The 12,397-nt window shown below is 27.4% G+C and overlaps 1 protein-coding gene across 1 annotated transcript in view; it reads left to right on the forward strand.

Annotated features, from left to right (window-relative positions):
* Positions 1 to 12,397, forward strand: part of CSMD3 (CUB and Sushi multiple domains 3) — a 1,010,791-nt gene that overhangs the window by 445,285 nt on the left and 553,109 nt on the right. The window contains exons 8-9 of the mRNA XM_064476888.1: positions 3,605 to 3,682; positions 10,720 to 10,807. Of these exons, the coding sequence (XP_064332958.1) occupies positions 3,605 to 3,682; positions 10,720 to 10,807 (166 nt within the window). The remainder of the gene's footprint in view (positions 1 to 3,604; positions 3,683 to 10,719; positions 10,808 to 12,397) is intronic.

Consider the following 12,397-nt stretch of genomic DNA (forward strand, 5'->3'; position numbering starts at 1 on the left):
AAAGTCATATGCTACCTATCTCACACAATGAGTGTAGATATTTGAAAAAAAATCTAGCACTTTATCTACATATGTACATATGGTTAATTTTTATAATAAAAGCATTGTGATTTAAATAATTTCCAGTAAGTGGCTTTAGCTGATTAACATGAAAGTTAGATGAGGTTTAAGTAACATCAATCAGCATCATTTTTTGGTAAGTTTTTGAATGCATTTTTGAATTAAAATTCATTTTGAAAATAACAACAATAATTGATTTGGAAAATACTACAGTGATAATCCTCTACAGTGGTTTAAACTGCTTAAGTGAAGATTACAGAAACAAAATCCTTTTTCTAGTGTTTTGGGCTTACAACTAAACTAAGATGGATATGATTGTTGGCCTAATATATTCTTTTCTGCCAGATTTTTCCCAAATTATAAAATATTTCCATTGTGCTAAAAAAAAAAGCATGAGTCGTGCTAAAAAAAAAAGCATGAGTCAAGCCAAAAAAGCAATAAACACAAATCTACAAAAATGAACAAAATTGTTCACCATGTGAAAAGTGAAAAGCAGAAAAAAAGGAAATGAATCTTTGCACATGTCTTCTACGTCTTGCGTTTAATGAAATTTATTAAAAATCTAGTAGAACCTACATAGTTTTTATGTACTTAAAAATAGCTTTATTCATGAAAGTGCTTCATCTTGAACGTTCATTCTTCCATCACTTCCTCCCTTTCTAACTCATGATTAATAAAAGAAATCCTCCCAAAAAATGCCTTTAGTTAAATGAAAAAGAATTTACAATATTGCATATATTCATTCAATCATGCACTCATACAGCAAGGATAAATAAAATAATATTGCTGCTTTTGAGAAACTCATAGTACAGTGAAAGAAATTGACACAAACAATATGCTTTTAATATTTTAAAAAATTATATAAAATACCACATTTTAATATCTCTATGATAAATTTTACATGCTTGTAATTGAAATATATCTATTAAAAATATCAGATTAATTTCATAAATTAAATGTCACTAGAAGTGCTCATGTCTTGATGTCATGTTAGTATTATACATTGTAATACATAATAAATATATTTTTATGGCATATGCTTGAGGTCTAACATTTCACTAATGTATGATTTAGAGCAGTGTCTTGCAATTGGTACTTGCAGTATTTGTCCTTTCTGTTTATTTATAAAGAGATATGTGATATGTTCTTCCTATTGAAATTATAAAAAGATCTAAAGTATGTGTTTACTGTTTGACATATTTTACAGTTTTCTGTGAATTTAAATTTTATATTTTTTTTGCTCCTTTTTATCTTCTAAAATGGATATTCCCCTGGCTTTTAATATTCTGCATTTGTATTACTTATTTATACTTTTTACTTTCAAAAATATAGATTTTTTTCTTCAATTTAATTGACAAACAGATGCTTAAAAAAATGACTAAATCCCTTTAGAACCAGGAAACTATTTAAAACTTTTAGGTCTGAGATGACACTTTCTTAGCTACATGTTTCTGACCTCACTCAACCAAACAGTCAAGTTTACATATAAGCACATTACATAAACCTGTCCTTTCTGCAAACACACACAGTTGTGCACACACACACACACACACACATTCTGTAGTTTTCAGAATGCTATTGAACTATTTGACCCTCTGAAATTTTCTTCAATTTTCTCCTCTGGGTTTACAATCTTTTCATTTATTTCTCTTTATTCTTTAAGACTTCCAGATTTGTGTTAAAATCACTGTAAATTTTCAGACCCCTTGTAATAATTAAAGCCAAATCTTATAATGCAGAGAAAAGCAGAGGTAAAACTCCTACTTATAATTCATGTTTGGATTGGGAGAATCTAGAATTATGCCTCAAAATACAAAATGCAGATTTTGTTAAAAATAATTTTAAGACATCAGGACAATGCACAAGTGGCAGAAATAAATATAGAGTAGCTGAATACTTTAGTAGGACTAAAATTTAGCTTACACTGAGGGTTGGAGTGTGGAAAGAATTACAACAAAAAACGTAAGTTGAGAGAAATGTAGGGATTGTTTCACTGTAAAGAAAGGCCCCAGATAAAGAATCTCAGAACTGCAAAGCAACTGAGTAGTCATCTAGTCCTCACTTCTTATTTCAAGAGAAGAGACTCAGGTAAAAGTCAGATTCTTCACCCAAATCAGCAACTACTACTTGCTAAGAATCAGGTCTCTTAAATTCTGTTCTGATAATCATTTTCAATTTTTATGTAGTATATATAGACAATTTGTAACTGTATATTTCAGCAAGCCGTCTGACTATTTCTATCTTTCCACTTTTGAAGATGTTAACAAGAAAAAAATGACCTTAAAATATTTCAAAACCAATAAAATATCCTTAATTTGAACTAAGAAGGTAAAATGGCAAGTCAGAATTAGTGATATTACCATTTTAAACTAACAAAAATCAGTTTTGCTTTTTTCAGATTCATGGCATGAACAAAACCTAACTACTTAAATGTTTCAGGTTACCAACCCTGCTATAAGCTTCATAAAAAAGCAATATGATAAAACTCTAAAATATAATTGAGGAAGTTAAATATATCCCTTGCATTCTTGTTCATGCTGATTTTCTTTAAAGAAAATAATCGGTGTTTAAATATCTCATTAGATCAGATTGCTTAAAAGTTTATAATTAATAAGGTTTCCATTAAATATATTTTCTTTATTTCACTTGGTTTCATTGAAAAATTAAATAAAATATTCTTCTGAACTATAGTTTATCACTTTTAAAATTATATAGCAACTGTATTTAATAAAATAATTTATACTTAAAAAAGAAATAATACTTATCTTCCTTTCAAGAATTCCAAAATTCTTGGAAAATGTTTTTAAAATGTTCCAAGGTATTTCATTGAATGTACTATTTTAAGGTGAATTCAGTCATACCTACTTTAATGTAGTAAACAATGATATATGCCAGCCTATTATGATGTTGATTTTCAATATCATATTATCAAAAATAGTGGCAAGATATTTTAGATGAACTCCAAAAAGTTGTAATTCACTTCCATAAATCTGGTACTGTATGGACTGAACATCCATCATAATTCAAAAGGAATGTCTATGAAAGGAAATAGTTCTTAGAAGAAATACTAAAATGTATTTTAAGGTTTTCCAATTATACCATTTTTAAAAATGTGTCCTAATATTTCAATTAGGCTAAATTACCTTAAAATACTTTAGTTTATTTTAGAAACCTAAATGTTTTATAATGTCTCAGTATTTTTGTTTTTCTAGTTTAGTTTATTCCATAAAATTTGATGAATTCAAGTGGTTTATGATAGTTTTACTCTTCTATAAAAATGTGGATAATTTTTAAAAGTACCTGTACATGTGCAAGATTCTCCCTATAGAACACTTAAAATCTTTTTTTACTGCTTAATATTTTTACAACCTAGTTATCATATTGATATTTTTTTCTTCTTCATTTTCTTCTGGGTACCCTGTATCAGGTTTAAGAAAGCAGATTCTTTAACTTGCATAATTCCATGCTAACAAAATTTGTTAACTTGAATTTCATTTTAAAATTGTGTATCCTGATACATGTTTTTGTTTGTTTTCTTAACTAGTGAAAAAGGCCATAGATTTTAAATCTAGAGGATTTAAGTTGTTTCCAGGGAAAGACAACAGCAACAAGTTTTCTATCTGTGAGTGTACTCCTTTTTTGTTACTTTCTCTAGTGCAAGAGTGAAGTTTGTGGTGTCTGTGTTGTTTGTGTGTTTTATAAAAAATATTTGTGTGTTTACCAAATTAACTGCATTAATATCTATATAACATGCATGATTATTATTATTCAATATTTCCTCATATCTAAATACATATTGAGTTAATGAATTAATATATAAGCTCTGGAACTCAGATTGTTTTAAAAATGTAAAAAAACAGAAAGCTTTTTTGATCTATCATGTTGATAACATTCTAGTTTTATAATTCTAGGATGTAAGATAATAAGTGAGTGAAAATCCTCAAATTGATTGTTTCTTGTGGGAATTTTTGTTTGAACATACCTAAATTTCTGCATAATTATTTTGTCTAAGGAAACATTTCTTTTAATAACAATTTTTCATTTAAAGAAAAAAGATATTTAATTTGAGTTAATTTATACAAACCCTTTCAGTCAATAGTCTTTTGTAAGTGAATTAACTAATTCATTTTTGTTTTCTTTTGAAAATCTCACAAAATGGACTGAAATACTACACATTTATGTGCTGCTCCAATACATAATTTTGGTTAATATTCAGGGATTTATAAATTATATGAAGTTCATCCCTGACTCTCAGATTAAGAATCATTGAATTAAATATTCATTGTTATATTACCACAAATGAATATAAAAAAATTTAATAGAGCTATACATTTTCAGTGTAAATCAATAGCAGTTTGTAGAAATTCCCTGCCTTACTGTTCATACAGATACATATAATATATTTTGAAAGATGCCATTTATAACACAATATCTGACTTCTAAAATGACTTATTGATAATAAAATAAGATTAGTTGTAAATAACATTATTATTTTTAACAAACATGTTTTAGCGTTGTTTTATTAAATTTCAAATCATCTGATAAAATAAGTGTAAAGCTATTTCTTTAACAAAAATTATTCATTGTAGTTATATCAGAAAAAGATTTTACCCACATATTTATTGAGTTACATATATATAATAATAAATGTCATAAATGGAGCAGTTACATCAATTTTTAAGAAGCAATCTTGGGACCTGTATGTTATCAAATATTTTAAAGTGCCCTAATTTTAAAATGTGATTTTCACATTTTGTTGGATTTGAGAATACTAAACCTAAAGTAGCAGATATGAGTAGAAAATCATCAAATTGGGTGATTTCATCATTTCAAAGTATTTGGCTATGTAATTATGATTTATTATTATATTTTTGTATTAAAATGTGTTTTCAAAATTGATACTGTTTTTAGGGAAAATAAATAATCTATATAATAATATTCTATTTATTAATTATTTAATACATTTTAGAGAGAAAGACTTTTTTCTATAATAGAAAATGTAAACAGAAAAAAGTTGTTAGATGAAATTATTCTGAAATTAAATTTTGTATCAATATGAAATAAAAGTTAAATTTTTGCAGACTTAAATATTAGGTTTACTACTCTTTTCCTAATATTTTGTCTGGACAGTATATTTATTTTGGAAATCTAAGAAGAATTATAAACTGTGACTGTTTTACCCTTTCCTCATTTTGACTACAAGAATGTTATTTTATATGCTTCATTCTTCAAACTTTCAGATATCCTGGGAAAATCAAGCTATTTATATTAAAATATCTAAGATTTATCAAGGCATTAAGATGTATGCAATTCTACATTAGTGGCAATCATAAATATTTATAGGAGCAATCATAAATATTATATATTATAATCATATATATATGATTATATATATATATAAAATGTATCATAGTAACATGCTGTATGCCTTAACCTTACACAATGTTGCACATCAAATTTAACAAGTAAAAAAAGGTGTCTGTAACTCTTTGTATTTGGTATATTGCCTAGTGAACATACATATTTTAATTTTTCTTGTACACTAGTTAGGAGGGTGAACAAGAAAGGGAATTTAGACATAACAGTGTATTTGGGAAAACAAACAAATCCTGATTTACATATAATAAACATATATAATTACATATTACATAATATTATACATATTACATTGTAATAAACATATTATTTAAAGAACAATTGATTTTAGATTGTCAGAAGTAAAGTTAATGAGACAAAAAATTTTAAAAGTTAATCACAAACCAAAAAAAGTCAATTTACTTAATTATTTTAAAATAAATTTTGCATTTGTCCATTAAAGCTTGTGGAGGAGATAAAAAGTATTGTGCTCTTTTATTTTTATTTTTCGATATAAATAATTTCACTTCAATCAAAACAAATTATTTATGCCAGTTTTTTCATAATCACGAAATAACAAGGCAACATTATTTTAAAGTTTGTTTTCCTATAGTTTTTTTCTAAAATAGTCTCAAATATATATTCTTGATGGTCATTCACAGAAAAGGTTATATTGCTTTAATTTTTACCGTTACTATATATCTGTTATCAAGTAAGCATTCAAGTCTTCATCCCTTTGAATCATTTATTTAACACAGGGCCAAATCACTTTGAACGGAGACAATTTTTGTCTGACATCAACTTTCAAATGAAAAAATTAAACCTTGTGTTCTTTGAATACATAATTGATTCCATCACTGGAACTTCCAAAAATGGACATAATTATGGAGGACACAAACTAGACACATTTCTAAAGCTTGTCTTCCCACAATAGAACCTTTACATTTTAGCTAAGAAACAAATAAGAGATTCAAGAAGCTGCAGTAGTATTCATGGGAACCATGTGGTTGTTTAATTGGGTAATTTAGATTCTTTTATCCAACTTTAGTACCTGGACTCTATATAGTCTCTATCCATCCCTTGTTGTTGTTCGTCAAAGAGAGTAGGTTTGCAAATAAAGGAAAAATATATATTTTTAATTTAGAAAATAAAAATATTGTAATAGTCTATAATGGAAAAGAATCTGAAAAAGAATATACATATATATTTATACCCACACATACATATGTGTGTATATATATCTCAATCACTTGTACACCAAAAACTAATGCAATATTGTAAATCAGCTATACTTCAATTTAAACAATTAAATACATAAATACATTTTTATATTTTAAAATGTTGAATTTAGTGGACTAGTAGCCTTGCCAACTTTCCTACTAGGCTCTTCTAGAATTTTAAAGTGGAATTATAGAGAAACTGTGAGCTTTCCATAATGTATTGTTTTTTTAAAAATTATTTCATCTTGTTCAAGTCCATGCTTTCATTCATTCTTATTATACATCATTCCGCAGTTCTATTTGAGCTATTTCTCCATGGCAGCACCATGCTAGACTAAGAAGGTAAAAGAATGAATAAAATATAGTCTCAGCTGGCAAGGATCCAATATTTCATTGGGAAGCTAAATGAATTAAGAGGAAACTCTAGCATATAAAGTTATTGTAAAATAGCATTCTGTCAACATTCATGATATTGAAATTCAGAACAAGATCCAAAGCATTATACTTTATAAGGTGGAATAAAAATTTTAGATCTAATATAAAAAAAATCTAAGAAAGATAGCAGTGCCACCAGCTGGATGAGATAATGTGATGACATTTGGTCAGATGACATTTAGTCATAATCTACTCATTTTTATTTTTAAAGTAGATTATATGCTATATAAAATCAGAAGCTTCAGAAAACTTGTTTATAATAACAATATTACATTTTGATATTGACTACATTTATAGTATTTTCAAGCTAGAACATACAATAATATGGTAAATTAAGATTCGAGTATTTTCAAGCTAGAACATACAATAATATGGTAAATTAAGATTCTTACAGCACATTTTGTAAACATATATAATAAAGATATTTCAAGGTTATAAGACATGACAATTCATTCAACTTTTAAAATTCTATAAATTCTGCCCTCATCTCTTTTTTCCATTAAGGTATCAGGAAAAGGATTTATATTGCATTAGCAATAATTATTGTTGTTATTATTATTACCATCCTTAATGATCAAAGCAAAAATGATATCCCCCAAGGTCATGCTCTTTATAAGAGGCAGCACCTTGTTCATGTAATTAAACTTTTAAAGAGCCCTCATGTTCTTACTACTCTGTCAGTTACTATTCAAATTAAAAGAAGTAAAGTGATAAATACCTGTACAGTTGTTTGAATGGTATTATGTAGTGAAATAGCTGATTGAATGGATACTAACTACTTTTCAATGTCTTGGCATCACTAGCTGTGGGTAATATCTAAATATCAGAAAAATATGAGATTATACACTTTGTTTTTTATTTTTTATTTTAAATGTTTTAATTAAAGAACGTTAAATGCCTGTACCATGTATCATGTAGAAGCTCTCCTGTTATCTTTACATTTTTAAATTGGGAACTTTTTTTTACCTATTAAAGATGTCCAAAGACAGTGGTTTAAAGGGCACATTAAGAATTACAAAAGTAATTTTATAATTAAATCATAAGAATTAACATTATAAATTGTTCTGTGAAAATTATAAATATGATCTCCATTTTAAGATAAAATATTTGGAAAATTTTTTGAATTTTAATTACTGGTGCCATTTTACCTGTTGAGCTTTCTGTATAGGATGTAGAGCTCAGAGGTTAAGAACAGAATTTCTCGAATCAGTCTGCCAAGATTTAAACCTAGACTAAGGCAGTTGCTAAAAATATGATTTGGAAAGTCACATTTTAATAACATATATCATAATATTTTCAAAAACCATGTAAAGATAGAAAAGAGAATGTTTCCCATAGAAAATACTCTACTCATTGATAACAGTGTACAACACATTGTTTTTAATCAAACGACTAGGACATATTTACTGAGAAGTCATTAATCCCTATCTAGGCATTGTGGGTATATTAAAATAATTATGTTTCTCCCTTATCTTTATCAAGTGTATGATGTATTTATATATGTGACTGAGGAATATGAAACTACTAACATAATATGATAAAATAATATAAAATTAAATATGATGTTCACGCTATATAAAAAGAGGAATTAGAAAATCTAGAAAAAATGAAAAATGTATTTTGCAAAAAGTCAGACTTGATCTGAGTCTAGAAAATTATATAGGATTCTGAGAGCTAAAGAGGAAGAAAGGGAAAACATGGAGACCTGGAGAAAACACAAAGCATGGAATTTGCATGGCTAACCAGGGAAACTGCAGAACGATGAAGAATCTGTTGGAACTGAGTAATGGATATATCTTGGTGGCTACTGGGAAAGACAATTGATATACTTAGAAGTCTAGAATCACAGGATATTTGAACAGTAATAAAAATTGTGTTTGAGGAAGATTAGTTCTCCTCCAGTACTCAAGATGGATTGGAGGAAAATGATAATGGAGAACAAAAGCATCAGTGGTTAAGTTGAATTTGAGCATATACATTTTCATGTACTATGAGAATTTTGGTGGGCTGATCTATTAGATCATTGAAGGAGCAGGAAAGAGCTTGAGAAAAAAAAATGGCAAAATCATACATTGGAATTCCTTAGCAAAGAGGTAATTTTTCAAGCCATTAGGGAATTATAAAATATGGAAAGCTATGTGTCAGTAAAGTGGCCTTTAAATTTGCCCTATAGGTGTGATATATAGAAAAGTAAGAGAGTGACCAATACAAAACAAAACAAACAACAAAAATTAAACAGGTAAAAAGAAATTAAAAAGCAAGTCAGAAAACCAAGAAAAGCAAAAAATATCACATGCTGTGCATGGATTGGTGAATATGTAATAAAGCTGGCAGCACTAAGGATATTGTTGGGGATATTTAGGAAAGTGATTTTTATAGCATGAAGGGCACAGACAGAAAATTTCGTATGTAATTGAAAATATAACTTCTATTTAGAGATATGACTGTTGAGCCATCATCTGATAGTTATCTTGCTATCTTGATAAATCAATTTGAACAAGCTGACAATCTGAACTAAATGATGCAGAAATCTAGTAGTTCTCAACATTGACTCTACATTAGAATCATCTTGAGGATTATTGAAAAACAAAAGCAAAGCAACAACAACAAAGGTTTCTACCCAAGTAATTGCATTAGAATATCTAGAGGTAGAAGTAAGCATTTTTATTTTTTAAAAAATAGGCCCACAGGTGATTCCAATCCACATTATAGGACAAGAACCATTTTTACATGGTTTAGATTTTTTTCTTTCTGGAGTCTCTACTCAGGTCCTATTTTCTTTTAAAAAACAGATGAGGTGATGAGGAGCAAAATGGAAGTTATTCTCCAATTCACTGTCAGATTGAATTTATAAAACATTATCATTCAAATATTTTAGAACTTATCTGGTTTAATAATCTTCCCATTAAAAACCTATCTTGGGAATTTATTTACTGTGATCACATTCACTGAAAACATTAATAAATCTTTTATTAAGTGGGTCTTCTGAAGAAACTGCTGAAAATGTGTATAGTTGGTTGAGTAGAACACAGAATGGAAATTAGTCATGGAAATTGCTAATGGGTAAAGCCCTTAATTTGGTTTTCAGCATTATATCATAAATCAATGACATGCTTGATAACTTGTACCACAGTTTTATTTTGACATCGGCAGACAAAGTTACTTTGTTATATACCAAATAAGAAAAGCTAATAACCATAAATTTCCCATACGGAATTATTTTTCTATTTCAACTTTTAAAATATCAGGTACTCGTATGACACTGGTGGTGACTTCTTTACTGCCAATTATTAATGGAAACTCTGGCATTGATACTCTGGCAGTGCATTACCAGAAATTTTATAATTTGATGGTAATTAAAAATAAAGTGCTAACTGTTAATGTGTTGATAACAAGAATAGTATGTCATTGAATATGAACATGAAACTTATTTTCTTATAGGTCCACAAATAGAAAAAAGCTTTAATCTTCATTATTGGGTTACCAAATTATATTTTAACTTTCTGTATTTAAACTATAGTAATTATAATAACAAAATACAAGAATATATTTTGTGTACAATTTTAAACAAATACCATTCTTGATTCTCTAATTATGTATGTTTTTCTGTTTTCTTTTCTTTTTTTTTTTTTTTTTTTTGTTATTACAGTAAATGAGGGAGGTATTAAAACAGCTTCCAATTTATGCCCAGATCCAGGAGAACCAGAAAATGGGAAGAGAGTTGGAGCAGATTTTAGGTAATATTTTTAATTGTTTATCTCATTATTTATTTTGTTAAAGTTTATTTTAATTTAAATTTTAAAAATACTAATAATATGGAAATGAAGTCTTGATGACTTAGAAGTGTGGCAGCTAGATTTCATTGATGTGTTACTTACTATCAATAATACTTCATTATTTTAAAGTGACTAACTACATAACATAACTTTATAAGGGCACTTTATTGGTGTTTAAATGATTAATTTTTTGTCATGTAGTAAGTGAAAAATCATGGGATTTGGATTTGAAAGACATGAGTTTGAATTCAAATTCTACTGATTATTGTCTCATCTCGGGTAAGTCACTAACTCATATCTACATGAGTTTCCTCTTCTATAACATGTGTATCAAACTTGCCACATGTAATGGTGAGTTTCAAATGAGGTACTGCCTGTGAAACCTTTGTGCAAATGTTCTATAAACATTTTGTATATAATTTTTGGAAGTAAATATAACTTGAGTAAGTTTTATCTCTATCTGTAAATTACTCTTCATTTTATTAATTTGAAATTAAATTTATTAACAACCTAGAGAATATATGTAATAAAGTATGGTAGCCATTAATTTACACTATTAAATAATTTTTTTTTAAATCTTGAATTTTCAGTAGTCCTCTTTTATAAATAAAAGATATCAAAAATCCTATTAAATACTAAATGATAATTTAGTTAACACTCACAAATCCTTAGTTCCACAAAGTATAAAAAATAGATAATGGTTATAGTTACATATACCACACATTTACAATCTTTCCTTTATATTGTTTGTATAAAGAATAAATGATATGCTAAAGAGTATTCCTATGAATGAAACTATAATTATTAGAATAGAGACCTATGAAAATTTTGTCCTCATGAATATTTCAAGGTGACTTAGTGTTATATTTTGATACACTTGGAGTAGAAAACAGTATTATTTCATTATGAATAAAACTAATTTTCTAGAAATTTTGGAGAACTTTCTTTAACTGGACTTATAATTAACATAATCATGTTTGAAAAATTACACTGCAAAGAAATTCAAAAGACCTGAAATCTTGTCAAATTCTGGTCTCAGTAAACTAAGTGACTATATAAAATATCAACTAAATTAGCCTCAGTAATTAAAAGTAATATTTTATAGACTAAAAATTAGTAAGCAATTTACCAAGTGTTTTTTACATGTCTTTTTTATTTATTATAAAACACTGTAAGGTATTTATTATTTTATACCCTCTTTACAAATGAGAAAACAGAAGCTCTGTTTATCTGGCTAATAATTTGATGGAACTGGAATTTGAATTTGTTACTTCCTGATTTCCAAATCCTGACCTTTTAATCATATTTAAGCATATTACATTATGTTTTAAACCAAGCAGACTTCATTCAAATCCCATCCTTGCCATAAACTATCTTGTTTTCTCCGAGAGTTGATTTCCTCAGATCTAAAAATGAGGATAATAATGCCTATTTCACGAGATTGAGGGGAAAATTACATGAGATAATGTATGCATGGTAGCAATAATCAAGCTTGAGACAAAATAAGCTCTCAATTAGTGCTAGCTGCTATTATAGTATGATATGATGAAT

Source organism: Camelus dromedarius, chromosome 20 (assembly GCF_036321535.1).
Source record: "Camelus dromedarius isolate mCamDro1 chromosome 20, mCamDro1.pat, whole genome shotgun sequence".
NCBI lineage: Eukaryota > Metazoa > Chordata > Mammalia > Artiodactyla > Camelidae > Camelus > Camelus dromedarius.